Raw genomic sequence first — 21,133 nt, 5'->3', positions numbered from 1 at the left:
AAGATAAATCAAATCAGAAAACAATTTTCACACAGCAGTCTAAAAAAGTGTTTTTATTTTTTCTGATTTAAAGATCGTCTATTGTGCAGAAAGAGAATAGATCATTGCATATTCACATTCCACTGAACACACAGCAAATAATCCCTTTCCATTTATAAAATTCAAGTCATGTGACAGTTGTTTAATAACAACAAATACAGTTTTATCTAAAGAGGTAAGTGATGAAGCAGTCATATAAGACACTTTCACATTTGAATTTGACTTTGCATTACATTGGACATCCTTCATCTCCATTTCACAGTTGCATCCATCAACCTGAGCTCTGTAAAGCATTGAATTCACAGTAATCTCTATTTAATAGAGATGTACATGTTATCTACAGTTGAAAACTAATGGGTGACCAAACAACATCCTAAACAGACACCATTAGCATCAATAAAGTTGTTCATCTGGGTTTAGCATTTAGAGAACCTGGTCCTGTAGTATACTGGCAAAAAAATGACCTGAAATAAGCTAAATGTGGAGATCTGAAGAGCAATCCAACACTTTCTTAGGGAAAATAAACAATATAAATAGGTTCCTTTTTAAAATAAAGCATCAAATACCTTTTCTACAACATTTAGAAAGTAACTGAATTCAACATTATCTTTGGTCATTGCTTTACCCATGAGTGCCTAGTATTCACTCATAGATTCACTGCCTATAATTGCTAAAACCACGAAAATGTGGTTTCCTGTTACAGATTATGTTCGTTTCTTTTGTATCTAGGACTCCAATCAACAAAAGTCCCAGTTTTACTTTCAAGTCTAATAATAGTTTTTCATGACAGCTACTGCTAACATAATGTAATATTGCACATCTTAAAGGGACAGTTCACCCAGAAATGACAATTCTGTCATTATTTACACACCCTCATGTGGTTCCAAACTCATAAGACTTTCGTTCATCTTCGAATCACAAATGAGTTTTTTTTTTAAATTGAAACCCGAGATATACCGAGACAGCCCTCCTTTGAACGTCCATTCCACCACAAACTTTGACACTGGTTCATAGAGAGATAAAGGAAAGCCATATGAACCGAACTGTTTAATCCAAGTTTTAGAAACACACGTTATATGATTAACAGATTTGATTTAGGCTTTTATTCCCATACAAACACTGATCAGCGCATATGCGTAAATTTAATAAAATATGATAAACTAGCTCAATCGTACTGGCTTGACACGAAAGAACAAATCTCTGGTTCTTGTTCGTCAATCATGATATAATTTTCATTTTTGGGTGAACTAACCCCTTAAGCAATTATTATGAATCATAATGTAGTTATACTGCAAATACATTCAGCTGTAAAAGTTTTACTAGGTTTTTAAGACTTAATATCTTGGTTATCAAATTCTAGGAATTCCTCCGGCCTGTCTTTGTCTTTGGACACTTGTTCCACTGTGGGTTTATTCCGTCCACAATCCCTCTTTGTGCACAGATGACCTGTCTTAGCTGGACGTACAAGACCAAGGAAGATGGCACCTAGTCCCATTCCCGCAGCACAGGAGTAGAATGCAGCACTGTACTTTTGTGTAATATCCACAAGGACACCTAGAATATTTGGGAGGAAATGCAGTAAATTGTAGGGGTGTAACAATACATCGATATAGATCGATACATCAATCTAATGTCTAACGATACGATGCAATGTGCTAAAAATCGATACATGTAGTGTAGGCTAAAGTAAAAGTAACTGGTTGTGTAAAATAGTCACATAATATCATAACATCAAAATATTGATTGAAATACTCCTGAATCGAATCGTATCGCAGAACTTTTTGAGGTATCGGAAAATATCGTATTGCTGGCTATGAGAATCGAAATCGTATCGAATCTTGATGAACCATCCGATTTACACCCCTAGTAAATTGCTTGTTTAGTTTTGCGTTTTATAAAGTTGAAAAAAAAAAAACTACACTGTTTTCACTATTGCTAATAAGAAATTCAGTTGTTCTTACCTCCTAATGGTGGACCAGCCAGTCCTGCAAAGCTCTGAATACAGACGTAGACGCCTACAGCTAAGGGCATCCTCTGGATCCCTATGACATCATCCTCGGCCAACATTGGGATGTGCGTGGATGCAATATTCCCGAGTAAGAAGCCATAAAGCACACAGCACACTGTTAGTCCCCAGAAGGCATTTACCACAGTGAACAACAGCAGGACTAGGGACATCAGTGATACGCATACGAGAAGTACAAAGATCTTCCTGATGTGCCCCCAGTTCATGACCCATCCGATAGCGAGACGACCAAAGATCTCAGCGATGGCCATTGTTGACAGCATATAGGCAGCTTTGTCTCTCTCGGTACCCATACTGGCGCTGAGCTCCACCACATACAGCTGTGGGGCAAAAAAGCCCAATGTGGCAAAGAGACCAAAGGCTGAATAACACAAAAAACTACATTCTTTTAGGACAGTCAGATCCAAGAGCTTATTTTTACTCTTAGTGTCCTGTTGTTTTGGGAGGATCTGAAGTGGTCCCACTTCTCCCTGTTCATTCCCAGATTTGAGGCTCCGTTCCAGCTCGTCAACTGACTGTACGCCTGAATCTCCAGAGCTCACAGAACCTTGCATTTGTTCTTCGGGGAGAGAGTATGTGATCTTCTGCTCAGTTTCTGTCGGAGAAGTCTTTGGTTTGATGACTATGGGACAGAGCAGAGCCCCACAGACAATAGTGATGCCCTGCAACGTTCCAATCACCACCATTGTGTACCTCCAGCCAATGTAGTTCTTAAGAGCTGTGAACGCTGCAGAAACAATGAAACAATATGTGCGACTCTTCAAAACTCTTGTTTCGACCTAATGGCACATAATATTTGATGATATTATATTGCAGTTGAGCACGCCTGCCCTCACCTGGAGCAAAAGCAAATATAGCAAATGACTCTCCAGTGGAGGCCATGGCTGTGACCACAGAACGACGCCTGCTGAAGTACTGGGACAAGATTGTGACGGTTGGCAGGAATGTCAAACAGTAACCCAGTCCTACAGAGAGGAAAGAACATCTGAAAATCATTAGTTGCTTTGTTTTGCTTATAGCTGGTAAATCAATCTTTTCAATCAAACATATACAATATTAGTTTTTATTGTAAAATGTCTTTATTTACAGACAATTCTGGAGCAGTTTAGTTGCACTTCTCAAGCAGAAACATCAAGAGATATGGACAGTGTTAGGGGCAACACATTAGTAAAGTAAGTTACATAAGCAGATTACTTTTTCCAAGTAACTAGTAAAGTAACACATTACTTTTAAATTTACAACAAAATGTCTGAGTTACTTTTCAAATAAGTAACGCAAGTTACTTTGTTTTCCCATTTAATGACGAGATACCTCTACTGACCCCATGTTGAGAGAAATCAAGAGTAAGTGAAGAGGTTGTGTGCGCTGTGTGAACATGATGGTTACTATTGTTCTAGACTTAATGTGAGATCATGCATTTATACATCTCACTTGCACAAAAAGAGATTCAGTATTCCTCAAAATGAATAAAAACAGTAAAATGCAAACTAAAAAACAAGCCTGTCAAATTATCACACAAATCTCAATTAATCTCACTTTATTAACCAATGTCTTTGCTGCTGACCTTCAATAATCAAATTAAACCATTTCAACCATATAATAAGGACTTATTATGTAATAAACATCACATTTTTGTGTTTTTATAGTTAAAGTAAGAGTGTTGAACTTTCTTCTCCTGCATTCTATTCCAGAATGGCAGCATGCAGCGCTAAATTAGCATTTCCTGCAGCCTGAGGCTTATTCATTAGCACTTTTAGTTTTCACTGATCACCACCTTGTAACATGCATACTGTGTACTGCTGAAATTTGCCATATCATGCCACATTATCGAGCAGGTAGAACAATTATCCCAACCACATAGATTCACAAATAACTCGCCTAATCTGTGTCAGCTGCACAGTGTACCCAAATACACAAATGAACTTGAGGAATGACTAGCGTTATGGGCATTTATTCTAGTACATTAGAACGTGTTAAAAAAAGGTTAGCGAGAAAAGTACAGCACCAACAATATTACTCATGCTATCAAGAGAGAAACTCGTAATATATAGCGCGAATGGAAACAAAATCATTTAGAGGTCTTTAGAATCCCATGGAAAGATATCAAATATACGTTTTAAAAAGGCTTTAAAAGAAGCCAGGGCCGAGCATTTCCACAAACTTATAGAAAATCCAAGGTTTTTGTTTAGTACAGTGGCTAGATTAGCAAAGAAACAGACATCACCTAAACAAACAACATGTTTATTAGATCCAATACACACTAAACTACTGAAAGAGTTGTAACATGTAGCAGAAAAGCCTCTTCTCAATATTATTAACTCATCTTTAATAATCATGTCCCAAGACCGTCCAAGCTGGCAGTTATTAAGCCTTTCAATAAGAAACCACAACTAGATCCAAATGAATGGGCAAATTACAGACCCATTTCAAATGTTCCATTTATGTCTAAATACTAGAAAAACTTGTGTTCGCTCAATTGAGCTCCTTCCTGCAAAAAAAATGATATCTATGAAAAATTTCAGTCCGGTTTCAGGTCCCATCAGAAACTGTGCTTGTTAAAATGACAAATGACTTACTTCTAGCTTCTGACCAAGGCTGTATCTCAATACTAGTTTTACTTAGTGCTGCGTTCAACACTATGGATCATAACATACTCTTAGATCAACTACAAAATTAAGGTGGTTTAGATACCTATCAGACATTACCATTTTTGTCTATTAAAAATGGAAAAATCTTAGATAACGGCAGTAAATTATGGAGTGCTGCAAGGATCTGTGTTTGGCCCTCTGTTATTTTCAATAACAGTAACAAAGTAACAACACATTACTTTACATAAAAAGTAAAGTAATGCAATTAGTTACCTTTTTATGGAGTTACACAATATTGTAACGCTTTACTTGTAAAAGTAATGTTCCCCAACACTGGATATTGTTAAGTATTAATACAATTTAAAATAACTATTTTCTATTTGAATACATTTTCAATATATAATTAATTCCGATGATGGCAAAGCTGAATTTTCAGCAGCCATTACACCAGTCTTCAGGGTCACATGATTCTTCAGAAATTATTCTAATATGCTGATTAGGTGCTCATAAAATATTTTTCTTATTTTGAATGTTGAAAACGGGCTGTGCTGCTTAATATTTTTGTATAAACTGATACATTTTCTCCAGGGTTCTTTAATGAGTTCAAAAGAACACCATTTATTTGAAATAGAAATCTTCTGCAACATTATAAAGTATGCAGTACTTTTCACTCTCACTTTTTGATCAATATAATGCTTCCTTGGTGAATAAAAGTAAGCCTATTAATTATTATATATTTTTTTAATAATAGTGTATAGTACAAGGCTTTACCTACCAGTCACAATCCCAATACTGAGGTACATCTGATTGATGGAGCTGGTGAATGCAGTTGAGATTGTGCCCAGAGATATGAGAAATCCTCCAAACATCACAACTGGCTGGAAGCCGAATCGATTACTCAGCACTGATGATAAAGGAGCTGAAGGAGCATAGACATGGATGCCAAAGTCACAGAAATGAACACAACATGCAGCTAAGCGGAGTTCTAAAATTGAAAGTAAAAGAGTTTTTACCTGTGAAAGTCATAACAAAGACACATATTGAAATGATCCATGATACTCGACTGTTGCTCTCCCCAAAATCACTCATTAGGTCCTTGAGGAAAATCCCAAACGTTTTGATGACCCCATAAGTGAACATCTCCACCAGGAAAAAAGCCACAGCCACAATCCAACCCCAACCACCATCTGGGACCTCTGAGTACACTTTAGAGCCGAGGCAACTTTTCAGTCGGAAAATCCACTGTGCCATTTTGACCTGCTACCTGTAAACATGACAAAGACAAATGTAAGCTATATTAGGTTTATATATTCAGCCACTCAGTAAAATGTATTTGAACACATCTATTATCATTCATAAGGAGACATCTCCACAATGTAACCATGTATGCTAGAGACCAGTGTTGTTAATGTTTACTTAAAGCTGAAATAAAATAAAATATAATTATTAGATAACTAAACTTAAAGTCACAATGAAATTAAAAATGGTGCCCTTGTGATCTTTAATAAAAATAACTTCCCCTCCTTCTTGCAAAAACATCTCTAAAAAAAAAGGAGAGAGAATGTTGCCTTGGCAGCAAACTGAAAAATAAATAAAAGGATAATTTAAATAAAATTTAAATAAAACCTGAAAATTTTAAAATAACAGCTGATTCAATAGATATATACTATAATAGTATACAAATAATAAGCTACTATTCTATATGACAGACATACATGTTACTTGTAACCATGTTGCCTCTAAATTGTACTTGTTTTTTTATTTGTCTATTTAATTACATGTTTATTCATTTTATTAGTAGAAAATGGCACAAATCACAGTTTGACACTGTAGTTCCACAGGTAACAGGGTTTAAAAATGCATCTAATAATAACAAAGAGATCATATACAATTTATGTTGACCTCCAGAGGTAAAACACCTGCTGCTCACTGCAGAGCCAAATAACATCACGAGATGAAGGCTTCTAAAAACTAAACTGCCAATAAATGTAAGCCACTGGGAGACCACTGACAATTGCCATTCAATGTATTGCATTAATAGAAAGCTAGTTAATATAATGATTTTTAAGTATTTTTGTGCCGTGACGGTGGGGGCAGTGTGACAGCCATGCACGTAGACCGTTTCATTCTAGCGTTTTTATTAGACAGCACCTGAATTTTTCACCCCGATTATCCAAAACAAAAAATATATTTAGTAGCTAGCTTCAAAGAGATTTGTCAAGTTTTTTTAATCCAAGACAGATGGATTATCCAGATTTGTGTACACTTCCCTCTATTTAGCAGTAGATAATCACACCTCCCAAAATATTGATAAGGTTTTCCTGGACTTTATTTGTATAATAAGCCTCATAAATTGAAGAAACATTATTTGGCTACTCCTCCATGGACTGCCACCTTAACGTGGTGGAGGGGTTTGAGTACCCGAATGACCCTAGGAGCTATGTTGTCCGGGGCTATATGCCCCTGGTAGGGTCTCCCAAGGCAAACAGGTCCTAGGTGACGGGTCAGACTAAGAGCAGTTCAAAAACCCTTTATGATGACAAAAAGACGGAGGACCGTGACGTCGCCCGGTATGGCGCAGCCGGGGCCCCACCCTGGAGCCAGGCCTGGGGTTGGGGCTCGTATGCGAGCGCCTGGTGGCCGGGCCTTCCCCCACGGGGTCCGGCCGGGCTCAGCCCGAAGGAGCGACGTGGGGACACCTTCCCAAGGGCCCACCACTCACGGGAGGGACCGTAAGGGGCCGGTGCAAAGCGAATCGGGCAGCAGTCGAAGGCGGGGGCCTAGACGACCCGATCCCTGGACACGGAAACTGGCTCTTGGGACATGGAATGTCACCTCGCTGGCGGGGAAAGAGCCTGAGCTTGTGCGTGAGGTTGAGAGGTTCCGACTAGAGATAGTCGGAATCACCTCCACGCATGGCTTGGGCTCTGGAACCACACTCCTCGAGAGGGGATGGACTCTTTACCACTCTGGAGTTGCCCATGGTGAGAGGCGGCAGGCTGGTGTGGGTTTGCTTATAGCCCCCCAGCTCTGCTGCCATGTGTTGGAGTTTACCCCGGTGAACGAGAGGGTCGTTTCCCTGCGGCTTCGGCTCGGGGATAGGTCTCTCACTGTTGTGTGTGCCTACGGGCCGAACGGCAGTGCAGAGTACCCGACCTTCTTGGGGTCTCTGGGAGGGGTGCTGGAGAGTGCTCCGACTGGGGACTCCGTCGTTCTACTGGGGGACTTCAACGCCCACGTGGGCAATGACAGTGAAACCTGGAGGGGCGTGATTGGGAGGAACGGCCCCCCTGATCTGAACCCGAGTGGTGTTCAGTTATTGGACTTCTGTGCTAGTTACAGTTTGTCCATAACGAACACCATGTTCAAGCATAAGGGTGTCCATCAGTGCACATGGCACCAGGACACCCTAGGTCGTAGGTCAATGATCGACTTTGTGGTCGTTTCATCTGATCTGCGGCCGTATGTCTTGGACACTCGGGTGAAGAGAGGGGCGGAGCTGTCAACTGATCACCACCTGGTGGTGAGTTGGATCCGATGGCGGGGGAGGAAGCTGGATAGACTCGGTAGACCCAAACGTACTGTGAGGGTCTGCTGGGAACGTTTGGCCGAGTCTCCTGTCAGAGAGATCTTCAACTCCTGCCTCCGGCAGAGCTTCGACCGGATCCCGAGGGAGGCTGGAGATATTGAGTCCGAGTGGACCATGTTCTCCACCTCCATTGTCAAAGCGGCTGCTCGGAGCTGTGGACGCAAGGTCTCCGGTGCCTGTCGAGGCGGCAATCCCCGAACCCGGTGGTGGACACCGGAAGTAAGGGATGCCGTCAAGCTGAAGAAGGAGTCCTATCGGGCCTGGCTGGCTTGTGGGACTCCTGAGGCAGCTGACAGGTACCGACAGGCTAAACGGACTGCAGCCCGGGTGGTCGTGGAGGCAAAAACTCGGGCCTGGGAGGAGTTCGGTGAGGCCATGGAAAAAGACTATCGGCTGGCCTCGAAGAGATTCTGGCAAACCGTCCGGCGCCTCAGGAGGGGGAAGCAGTGCCCTACCAACGCTGTTTACAGTGGCGATGGGCGGCTGTTGACCTCGACTGGGGATATTGTCGGACGGTGGAAGGAATACTTCGAGGATCTCCTCAATCCCGCCGTCACGTCTTCCATTGAGGAAGCAGAGGCTGGGGGCTCAGAGGAGGACTCGTCCATCACCCGGGCTGAAGTCACCGAGGTGGTCAAGAAACTCCTCGGTGGCAAGGCACCGGGGGTGGATGAGATCCGCCCTGAGTACCTCAAGTCTCTGGATGTTGTGGGGCTGTCTTGGCTGACACGCCTCTGCAGCATCGCGTGGCGGTCGGGGACAGTGCCTCTGGGATGGCAGACCGGGGTGGTGGTCCCTCTTTTTAAGAAGGGGGACCGGAGGGTGTGTTCCAACTATAGGGGGATCACACTTCTCAGCCTCCCCGGGAAAGTCTATGCCAGGGTACTGGAGAGGAGAATCCGGCCGATAGTGGAACCTCGGATTCAGGAGGAACAGTGTGGTTTTCGTCCTGGTCGCGGAACACTGGACCAGCTCTATACCCTCTACAGGGTGCTGGAGGGTTCATGGGAGTTTGCCCAACCAGTCCACATTTGTTTTGTGGATTTGGAGAAGGCATTCGACTGTGTCCCTCGCGGCGTCCTGTGGAGGGTGCTGGGGGAATATGGGGTCCGGAGTCCTTTACTGAGGGCTGTCCGGTCCCTGTATGACCGAAGCAGGAGTTTGGTCCGCATTGCCGGCAGTAAGTCAGACTTGTTCCCGGTGCATGTTGGACTCCGGCAGGGCTGCCCTTTGTCGCCGGTTCTGTTCATAATTTTTATGGACAGAATTTCTAGGCGCAGCCAAGGGCCGGAGGGTGTCAGGTTTGGGGACCACACGGTTTCGTCTCTGCTCTTTGCGGATGACGTTGTCGTGTTGGCCCCTTCTAACCAGGACCTTCAGCATGCATTGGGACGGTTTGCAGCCGAGTGTGAAGCGGCTGGGATGGGGATCAGCACCTCCAAATCCGAGGCCATGGTCCTCAGTCGGAAAAGGGTGGCTTGCCCACTCCAGGTTGGTGGAGAGTTCCTGCCCCAAGTGGAGGAGTTTAAGTATCTAGGGGTCTTGTTCACGAGTGAGGGGAGGATGGAACGGGAGATTGACAGACGGATCGGTGCAGCTTCTGCAGTAATGCGGTCGATGTACCGGTCTGTCGTGGTGAAGAAAGAGCTAAGCCGTAAGGCGAAGCTCTCGATTTACCGGTCAATCTACGTTCCTACTCTCACCTATGGTCATGAGCTTTGGGTCATGACCGAAAGGACAAGATCCCGGATACAGGCGGCCGAAATGAGCTTTCTCCGCAGGGTGGCTGGGCGCTCCCTTAGAGATAGGGTGAGAAGCTCAGTCACTCGGGAGGAACTCGGAGTAGAGCCGCTGCTCCTCCACATCGAGAGGGGTCAGCTGAGGTGGCTCGGGCATCTGTTCCGGATGCCTCCTGAACGCCTTCCCGGGAAGGTGTTTCGGGCATGTCCAACCGGGAGGAGGCCCCGGGGAAGACCAAGGACACGCTGGAGGGACTATGTCTCCCGGCTGGCCTTGGAACGCCTCGGTGTCCCCCCGGAAGAGCTAGAGGAAGTGTCTAGGGAGAGGGAAGTCTGGGCATCTCTGCTTAGACTGCTGCCCCCGCGACCCGGCCCCAGATAAGCGGAAGAAGATGGATGGATGGATGGATTATTTGGCTATAACAAAAGATGTGAGAGGGGTCTTGAAGTTCTGAATGTTGATGAAGAGATGCTTGCTTGGAACAGATTCTATTGGGTGTTATCCCTATAACATATTTAATAGGGTAGCTGGCCTTTCTTTTTTGATGAAATGTAGATAATCACTAGTAAATTACCTTTTAAATTGGCTCAATTTCATAAACAAACACTATTATTAGCCTGGAAATAGGTTTACTATCACAACTTTCCCCCCACAGAACCATTTTATGGAATAATTCAGACATTCAAATTAGAAATAGATGATTTATTTTGATAAATGGTTTAAAAAAACATAACTTTTGTTGCTAATTTATTCAACCCTAATGGTGACATTCTGTCATATGAAAGTTTTATGAATATCTACCAATATCCAGTCACATTTGAATAATTTATTTCTGTGATAAATGCTATTCCAAGCACACAAACAGAGTGGCTGTAACACAAACTTTTATTTTCACAAACAAAGGCGTCTTAAGAAAATACTATCGATTTTTTATATGATAGAACATTTAATCAAAACACTAAGAATAATTAATAATAAAACTGTACTTTTTTTGTGTGTACTCATGTCCTTTAGCCCAGGGGTTTTCAAACAGGGATCCAGGGACCCCCAGGGAGCCACAAGGGAGTGTCAGGGGGTCCGTGGAAAAGTCTAGAGAAAAACTGTAAATAATAATATAATAATAACAATAATAATAATAATAATAATAATAAGATTAAAATAAATAAGTAAAGGAATGAATTAGTTCTAAATAAATAAATTAATAGTTATTAATCGATTAAATTAAAATAAATCAAATAAAAAAATTATTATATATAAAAATAAAATTAGATTAATATTAAATAAATAAACCAAAAATAACAACTAGTACTGTCAAATCGATTAATCGCGATTAATCACATCCGAAATAAAATATTGTGTTTACATAATATATGTGTGTGTACAGTGTATGATTATAATGTATATATAAATACACACACATTCATGTATATATTTAAGAAATATTTGCATGTATATACAGTATATATACACAATGTATATATATATATATATATATATATATATATATATATATATATATATATATATATATATATATATATATATATATATATATATATATATATATATATATATATATATATATATATATATATATATGTGTATATATATATATATATATATATATATATATATATATATATATATATATATATATATATATATATATATATATATATATATATATATATATGTATATATATATATGTATATATATATATATATATATGTATATATATATATGTATATGTATATATATGTATATATATATATATATATATACATATATATATATATATATATATATATATATATCTTTGTTTCCTTCCATCTCTTTCTCTCCATCTTTCCTCTATCATTCCAATAAGATAATATGAACACTACATATTACAAATTTGTATGTTGTGCTGCTTTAATATTAATAAATTCTTCAAAATGCAAGTTTTTATTGGGTTTTTAATTTTACAGTGACAGTAGCCTAATTTGTACAAAATTATTCTGGCATCTGCCAAATTCATTTTGTAAAAACACCAGGATTTTTTTGTACAGATACACTTAAAATGTCTGTGTTTCTTACAGTAAATCCCTGTAAATTATACAGGATTTTTTTTTTTACAGTGGCTGTAATTTTTACAAAATTATTCTGGTAACCCAGCTGCCAATTTTTTTTTTTGTAAAAACGACAGAATTTATATATATATATATATATATATATATATATATATATATATATATATATATATATATATATATATATATATATATATATATATATAGATATATATATATATATATATATTATGTATGCATGTGTATAATAATAAGGCCTACATCTCGACAGACCTGGGACTTATGCTAGCTAGGATCTTGTTTGTGGACTTCAGTTCGACCTTCAATGTCATCATGCCTGATCTTCCAAAATGGTCTCATTGACCCAGCTCTCCATGCCATCCTCAATCTGTCAGTGGATCTCCAGCTTCCTGACAGACCGACAACAGCTCGTTAGACTGGGGAAACTCACATCCAGGACTCTCACTACCAGCACTGGCTCCCCCCAGGGGTGTGTTCTCTCCCCACTGCTCTTCTCCCTGTACACCAATGGCTGCACTTCTAAAGACCCCTCTGTCAAGCTCCTGAAATTTGCAGACGACACCACTGTCATCGGCCTCATCTAAAACGGTGATGAGTCTGCTTACAGACTGGAGGTTGAACAGCTGGCTGCCTGGTGCAGTTATAACAACCTTGAGCTCAACACGCTCACAACGGTGGAGATGATACTAGACTTCAGCAGGAACTACTCTAAATTTTAGGATGAGGGTTCCACACAGAGATTAACATATTTGGTCCGTGGCATCTATAAGATTAAAAACCCCTGTTCTAGCCTACAAGCCTCCGAATGACTGGACTAGGAAGAGCACAGCTCCAGGATGCTGCCTTTAGTTTGAGAAGCCCCCAGTAGGAGCGCTGGAAGGCGCGAGTGGCGTTGCCAGAGGGATGTTACGTCACGAGAGAGGCGGCGGGACTCGAGCCGAGCGTCAACAAACTGATGCTCTTTTATTAGGCAGCCGAACAACGTTTGAAATACTTTCAATGAAGTCATCGCTCGGCATTAGGTGAGCAGTAATGAGTCTCATAATATTATATTAAGTCATAATATAGCTTTTTAAAACTCTCTAATTGATATGCAGTTTAAAGTTGAAGTTTGTTACATTTTTCTCAGTCTTTACAGTGTTATTACAGCTAATACTCTAGGACAGCTCCATTCCCTAACCATATTCACACTTTCTCGACAACGTTACTGCTGTAAGTGTAACTCCTGTGTGGCATGACATTGTCCAAAATAAAAAATAAGTAAACATATATTAGGCTAAGTGTAATTAAAAAAATAATTTGTTCATGTTTGATCAGTTTGTTTGTTTTTCCTAAATCACTTTGCACGATGTCAACAGTTTTCCCCCCCAACCATCTTCCACCAGCTGCTCTCATTAACATGTTTTCTCGGCTCGTTGCCACGTGGTCGTTTCTATGATAAAGAACGCTATAAAAATATATACGTGTGTCCATTTGTCTTCATGCATATATTCGTGTGTGGAGCACCTAACTGACCAATGTCAATAGGAGTTTAGTAGAAGTAGCCACTCAACCATTGATATGCTGTAACATTTAACAACCAGAACAAGAAAGACTGCTTACCTGTTCCTATCAGTGAGGGGAATGTTGTTGCTCTTCTGCTGTGCTGTGGTGTGTGTCCACTGCCAAGAGTCCATGTGGTGCTTCCACTGTCTCAAACACTGAGCTCCTCTATAGTGGGAGGTTACAGCTGTTGAGTAATTTGAGGATTGGTTTACAGTCAGTGTTGAATGAAAGACCACACCAGCAACCCTTGAGCTGGAATGTCAAAGGAACATGCTGTGTGCCTGTCTCTTCTACCCCACTATATTGTGAAGTGGGAACTGCAAGAATGATTTAAACAGACTTGAGTATTAGGTAAAGTTTGTTAACAAGCCAATACGATATTTTCAAAGCCAACATTGAAAAGACTGTCCTCAGAGACTTCCATAGGGCGTTATGCTGTGAAAAAGTGGCTACTTCTAAGCTATTTCTACCTAATTTAACCCATAAAAATAATTTGGTTGGTATAAATGAATGTATTTAGGTTGATTCAGTAATGTTAAATGTTAACATATAATATTTTTGAGCTAGTTAATATAGATGTTACTCTTTTATGAATGTGATTATAGTGTACTGTTAGTTTGTCCACTATATATCATTAATGGAATCTAATGGATGTACATTTATGTAATTCAGGGATATTTACCAGGTAGAGAAACACTTAGTGGATAGAGAGATGGACCATGGTACGTTACACATTCTATCAAACACCTAAAATATAATTAATATATTACCATATTAATGTACTTTTATACTTTATGATTCTTTACATTGCAAAGACATTAAATTCAGAGTCATATACCTCTACATTACATATTAATTTAATTTAAAATGTACCTGAACTTTAGTTTCTTAATTTTAACTTTGAAGTTAACAGTATTGTATTTTTGTTTAATGCATATTTATTTCACTTTTTCACAAAAACGTTTTTGTTTGATTTTGGGATCGCATGGTACCACTGCAGACCATTGTTATTTTAGTATCATCGAGATACTATTATAGTTTTTATTAATATTTTATTTATTATATCCAATTATTTATTTGACTTCATTTTTATTTTTAGAATTGTAATTTTAGTTCAGTTTTATTAATTTTGTTGTGTTTTTTTTGTAATTATTAAAGTTTTTATTTCAGTTGTATTTTTATAAATATAGTTATATATCGTTTTTGTTAACTATTATAACCTTGCCACAGAACCCCTGCTGAAGACCTCAGATTGGCCTGACTCATTAATGACGCTGTGTTTTATAATACCCCCCCCCCCCCCCCCCCCTTGTCTAATTAGATTTTGAAGTAGCAATCAGAGTAAATTTGCTGTTTTAATCTTTTTTGTTGCTTTTTTTTTAGACGTAGCATTTAAAAATGGCACAGTTTGGACTATGTGCACTGCTCCTGTTCTCTGGACTGGTTCATCATATCAAAAGCCATATTAGAAAGGAGGACAAAACTAGTGAGAAGGAACGACCCAATTTCATCATTATTTTAGCTGATGATATTGGATGGGGTGACCTCTGGGTGAACAGGCCCGATAACTCCACACCAACACCCTGGCTGGACGCTTTAATGCTGAAGGGCAAAAGGTAGTGTTGTTATTATAATCTGGCTATGCATTACCAGCTTTTGTGCCTGATTTTGTCTAATTATGGATGATTGTGTCTGGTGATTTGCAGATTCACAGACTTCCACTCTCCTGCCTCCACATGCTCTCCGTCACGCGCTGCCCTCCTGACCGGCAGACACGGGCTGCGCAATGGGGTCACTCATAATTTTGCAGTGCGGTCAGTTGCAGGACTGCCACTCAATGAGACAACATTAGCTCAGCTCCTGCACAACGCAGGTTATTATACAGCCATGATCGGTAAGTACAGAATCTCTTGAGATCATGCAGAGAACAACATGATTAACTTCCTGAGCGCAATGAACTCAACACTGTGTTGTGATTATTTTCTGATTAACAAATGCGCATTGTAGCCATGGCAACTAACAAGCCTCCTGAGCTGAACTTATATGTCGTAATGTTTCCTTTCCAATTATTTATAGTGCTTATATTGATTTTAAAACAGGAAAATGGCATCTTGGACACAATGGTTCCTACAATCCTGTTCATAGAGGTAATATTTTGTTCTTTTTTTTTCATTCCATTTTAAACCGTTGTAATTATGCATTATATTTTTAAAGATGAATTGCTTTTAAATAAAAATGTATTTATAAACAATGTATATATCGGGCATAACATTATGATCAATGACAGGTGACATGAATAACACTGATTATCTCTTCATCACGGCACCTGTAAGCATGTGGGATATATAAATTATAAAAAAAAATCCTCAAAGTTGATGTGTTAGAAGCAAGGAAAATGGGCAAGCGTAAGGATTTGAGTGAGTTTGACAAGGGCCAAATTGTGATGACTAGATAACTGGGTCAGAGCATCTCCAAAACTGCAGCTCTTGTGGGGTGTTCCGGGTCTGCAGTGGCCAGTATCTATCAAAAGTGGTCCAAGGAAGGAACATTGGTGAACCAGCGACAGGTTCATGGGCTGCCAAGGCTCATTGATGCATGTGGGGAGTGAAGGCTGGCCCGTATGGTCCGATCAAACAGACGAGCTACTGTAGCTCAAATTGCTTAAGAAGTTAGTGCTGGTTCTGATAGAAAGGTGTCAGAATACACAGTGCATTGCAGTTTGCGTATGGGGCTGCATAGCCGCAGACCTGTCAGGGTGCCCATGCTGACCCCTGTCCACCGCCACCGAGCATCAGAACTGGACCACGGAGCAATGGAAGAAGGTGGCCTGGTCTGATGAACCACGTTTTCTTTTACATCACGTGGATGGCCGGGTGCGTGTGCATCGCTTTACCCTTGAAAAAGTAAATTAAGGGATTACTTTTCCTTCATTTAATTACAGTTACTTAGTAAATACTGTATTGACAATATAAATATAAAACAATAGTAGATTTTACTTTTTTTTATGTGTTAACACAATTTAAAATGTGTTTATAATGTAACCATCTCTCTTTAAATACTTTGGTCAGTTCAATAATAATTTATGCAATTTTATATTATTTATTTGTTGGAATTAAAAGAGCAGTTTCATGTCTATCCTTGTATTGTTCAACTAGTCGAGGTTGATGTGGGATTTAGAAAGTAACTAGTAATAACTAATGCAATACTTTTTTAGAGAGAGTAATTAATACATTAATCTAATAACACTGTTGAAGATATAATTAGTAGCTAGTATTTAATTACTTCTTAGATTATTTTACCCAACAGTGTCTGTGACACTTTAAATTTAGCTCAGGAGCATTCCAATTTCACTTTGAGTGGAGTTAACCTGTGGCAAATTCAACTGAATTTATTGTAATTTGGAAAGGCACACACGTCTCAATAAATGCATATCAGTGTAAAAACCAATCCATGAGGAATTGGGGCCTGAGGCCTGTAGAGCTCAGAGACAGGATTTTGTCAAGGCACAGATCTGGGGAAGACTACAAAATAAAATTCTGCTGCATTCAAGGTTCACAGAAGCATGTAGCCTCCATAATCCTTAATGGAAGAAGTTTGGAATAAAGACACACGAAAACCCACTTGGAATTCTCTCATTTCCACCAAGGCATTTTGAGTGCTAGTTCAGAGCCAGAGCCTAGTTTCAAATCAGTTCTTTGACTTTCGACACCCAAAGCACCAGCTCTGAACCAGGAACAGAAACTTGTGAATGCCATTTTTGAAATAGCATTTAAGCCAAAACAACAGTGGTCTGTTGGATTTGCTGTGTTTGGATGCCGATGTTAGGTTTGCAAAGCCATGAACATCAATAGTAATGCAATAGCCGCTGCCACGTTTGCGTTGCTGGGAAAGATGAAACGTTTACAGTGACGTGAGACCTGGCTCTGTGTTGGCTCTCTAGCCTGTGGAAAGGCAAACCGGTTCTTGGAAGGCTCGCCAGTCAAACCAACTCTGAACCGGCAATAGCACTAGCCCTGAACTAGCACCCAAGTCATGCTGGTGGAAAAGAGGTATCAGACTGTGAGAAACATGATTCTCTGGTCTGATGAACCTCAGTTTCAATCCTCATGTATGGAGAAAACCAGGCACAGCTCATCACCTGCAAAATACCATCCCAACAGTAAAGTTCAGTGGTAGAAGCATCATGCTGTGTGGGGTGTTTTTCAGGGACATGGACTGGGGAGCTCATCAGGGTGGAAGGAAAGCTCAGTCAGAACCAGGGCAGAAGGTTCACCTTCCAACAGGACAATGATCCTAAGCACACAGCTAAGACAAAGCAAGAGTGGCTTATGGTCTAATCTGTTAATGTCCTTGAGTGGCCCAGACAGAGCCCGAACTTGAACCCATTCAAGCATTTCTGATGAAGCCTAAAAATGTCTGTGTATCGCCGGTCCCCTTCCAAACTAAAAGAGCTTGAGAGGATCTGAGGAGAAGAATGGCTGAAAATCGCCACATGCAGATGTGAAAAAGCTTGTCACATCATAACCAAAAAGACTTGAGGCTGTAAAGGTGATTCAACTAAATAGTGAGTTAAGGATACAAATACTTTTTTCAGTTTTTCCTTTTTAATCAATTTGCAAAGTTCCTTTGACCTCATGATTCTCATTTGCTCTATGAGCTGTAAGGTCTTATATAGACAGGTGTGTGGCTTTCCTAATCAAGTCCAATTAGTAAAATCAAACACAGCTGGACTCAAATGAAGGTGTAGAACCATATCAAGGATGATCATAAGAAATGGACAGCACCTGAGTTAAATGAGTGTCACAGCAAAGGGTCTGAATACTTAGGACCATGTGAAATTTGAGTTTTTCTTTTTTAATAAATCTGCAAAAATGTCAACAATTCTGTGTTTTTGTGTCAATATGGGGTCCTGTGTACATTAATGAGAAAAAAAAATCACTTAAATGATTTTAGCAAATGGCTGCAATATAACAAAGAGTGAAAAATGTAAGGGTGTCTGAATACTTTCCGTACCCACTCTAAAATACTTTGGTATTGACAAATATAATTTCTTGACAAATTCTTTTTGTTCAGCAAATTAAATTACATTTATTTTGAGTTATTTCATGAGGATATGCTTTTGTGTGTTCACACTACAGGTTTTGACTATTACTTCGGTATTCCTTATAGTAATGACATGGGCTGCACTGATGAACCAGGCCTCGACCTTCCCAGCTGCCCTCCCTGTGTCCTTAATCAATATACTACTAGGTGTGTGTTACTATCCAGGTCATCATTAAGTCAAAATACACATCCGATACCATGTAGCCTGAGGTTTTGTATAGGCCTACGTCTCGTGCTTCACTGAAATATGTCAAATTTTCACTTGCCAGGAAGCATGAAGGATGCTACACTCAAGTGGCATTACCTCTGTTTGAAAATGAGACAATAATTGAACAACCCTTGGATACATGGAGCCTTAAAGACCGATATGCCAGAGTGGCAGTCGAGCAGATATTTACAGCCAGGTATGTTCACTGATTCTAACTGCAAATATAAACAGAAAGTCATACATTTCTGATTTGGATACCTACCTGAGCTCATTTCCACAAATTGTGGCAAATTGTGCTTTTGAGCATTACTAATGAGTATTGCTTTCTATTGTGTACTATTAATATCGTTATTGTTATTAAAGGTTATTAAACCTCTTGAACTTCTTGGTAAAACAAATGTGAATTAAAAAGGTCTTATGCAGGTTTTAGGTTCAGCACTTATGGTGAAAGCAAAAAACATTCTTGATTAAAAAATAGATTATAAAAACAGTTTTGTTACTCACAGGGGCAACTGTTTGTGGACTTTGATCAGTCAATATATGGTCTGGTCTGTAAACAAGTTTGCTGGGCAGGCAAAGTTGCTGTATTGACCTTTGACACAGTCCAAAGATAGACCATCATCTGTTGGGGTGTGCGCAGCTAAATCTAATTTATTTCTCTTTTCAGCTGTGCACTCGTACAAAGAATTGAGACCTGTGACTGTTTTGAAGCCAATATCACTTCACTTCAATATATTATTTTCATGTTATGGCCAATAACAATATATCTGTAGCCAATGAGCTTGCTGCTCAACATTTATGTTGGTCTATGTTTGCTGTTGCAGCTGGCAGCGTACTTTCAGTGTTCCTCTGAAACCCTCCACCTTCCCCAGCTCCGCCTATATAGATCTGCTACGGGTCATTTCATGTATGCTATTTGAGCAGCAGCAGCAAATTATAGTATTATAATGTACAGTGTGAAATATGTATATTCATTTTAAGATTTGCTAAACAAAATTTAACAGTGGTATTAAATGATAAATGTTTTTAAATAATACATTTAAAATGGATGGATGACGAGAGATGTAATCTAACTGTAAGTAAATGAGCCAGCGCGCACAATTAAATATACAGTAGAATCTGATACAACACAACAGTTCAAATGTTTGCAGTCAGTAAGATTTTTTTAAAGGAATTCATAATTGTATTCAGCAAAGATGCATTCAATTGATGAAAAGTGAGAGTAAAGACATAATGTTAAAAAAAAATATATTTCAAATAATTGCTGTTCTTTTGATCTTTCTATTTTACAAAGAATTCTGGGGGGAATATATATATATATATATATATATATATATATATATATATATATATATATATATATATATATATATATATATATATATATATATATATATATATATATATATATATATATATATATATATATATATATATATATATATATATATATACACACACTGATCAGGCATACCATTACGACCTAATATTGTGTTGGTCCCCTTTTGCTGCCAAAACAGCCCAAAACATCTGCCACCAAGATGTTAGCAACATATCCTTTAAGTCCTGTAAGTTGCGAGGTGGGGCCTCCATGGATCTGACTTGTTTGTTCAGCACATCCCACAGATGCTCTATTGAATTGAGATCTGGGGAATTTGGAGGCCAAGTCAACACCTCAACCTCGTTGTTGTGCTCCTCAAACCATTCCTGAACCATTTTTGCTTTGTGGCAGGGCACATTATCCTGCTGAAAGAGGCCACAGCCACCAGGGAATACCACCTTCTTCCATTGCTCCGTGGTCCAGTTCTGACGTGCCCACTGTTGGCGCTTTCGGCGATGGACAGGGGTCAGCATGGGCACCCTGACAGGTCTGCAGCTATGCAGCCCCATACTCAACAAACTGCGATGCACTGTGTATTCTGACACCTTTCTATCAGAACCAGCATTAACTTCTTGAGCAATTTGAGCTACAGCAGCTCGTCTGTTTGATCGGACCACACGGGCCAGCCTTCTCTCCCCACATACATCAATGAGCCGTGGCCGCCCACGACCCTGTCGCCGGTTCACCAATGTTCCTTCCTTGGATCACTTTTGATAGATACTGCCACTGCAGACCAGGAACACCCCACAAGAGCTGTGGTTTTGGAGATGCTCTTACCCAGTCATCTAGCCATCACAAGTTGGCCCTTGTCAAACTCACTCAA

The 21,133-nt window shown here is 39.6% G+C and overlaps 2 protein-coding genes across 6 annotated transcripts in view; one reads left to right on the top strand and one right to left on the bottom strand.

Moving 5' to 3' along the window:
• Positions 1-28: 28 nt before the first annotated feature.
• slc16a6a (solute carrier family 16 member 6a) lies at positions 29-13,811 on the bottom strand. 4 transcript variants are annotated; one of them, XM_079845772.1, is made up of 7 exons: positions 13,676-13,787; positions 10,969-11,082; positions 5,667-5,917; positions 5,429-5,572; positions 2,902-3,030; positions 2,001-2,792; positions 29-1,593 (listed from the first exon to the last, which is right to left on the bottom strand). In XM_079845772.1, the coding sequence occupies exons 3-7, from the start codon at positions 5,902-5,904 to the stop codon at positions 1,367-1,369; spliced, it is 1,530 nt and encodes a 509-aa protein (XP_079701898.1). In that variant the 5' UTR covers positions 5,905-5,917; positions 10,969-11,082; positions 13,676-13,787; the 3' UTR covers positions 29-1,366. The 4 variants fall into 4 exon arrangements, with proteins under 4 accessions (XP_079701898.1, XP_079701899.1, XP_079701897.1 ...); XM_079845773.1 differs by having other exon boundaries at positions 10,969-11,071; positions 13,676-13,751; XM_079845771.1 differs by lacking the exon at positions 10,969-11,082 and having other exon boundaries at positions 13,676-13,811.
• arsg (arylsulfatase G) overlaps positions 12,987-21,133 on the top strand; it is a 13,016-nt gene continuing 4,869 nt past the window's right edge. Inside the window, exons 1-7 of one of the 2 annotated variants that reach the window (XM_079845769.1) lie at positions 12,987-13,095; positions 13,203-13,285; positions 15,002-15,234; positions 15,325-15,512; positions 15,718-15,765; positions 18,757-18,868; positions 18,991-19,125. In XM_079845769.1, the coding sequence (XP_079701895.1) occupies positions 15,017-15,234; positions 15,325-15,512; positions 15,718-15,765; positions 18,757-18,868; positions 18,991-19,125 (701 nt within the window). In that variant the 5' untranslated portion in view covers positions 12,987-13,095; positions 13,203-13,285; positions 15,002-15,016. The remainder of the gene's footprint in view (positions 13,096-13,202; positions 13,286-15,001; positions 15,235-15,324; positions 15,513-15,717; positions 15,766-18,756; positions 18,869-18,990; positions 19,126-21,133) is intronic. The other variant, XM_079845768.1, reaches the window with a different exon arrangement.

Source organism: Gobio gobio (assembly GCF_949357685.1).
Source record: "Gobio gobio genome assembly, chromosome: 20".
Lineage (NCBI taxonomy): Eukaryota > Metazoa > Chordata > Actinopteri > Cypriniformes > Gobionidae > Gobio > Gobio gobio.
The sequence above is the reverse complement of the archived record's forward strand: the minus strand, read 5'-3'. Positions and strand labels throughout refer to the sequence as shown.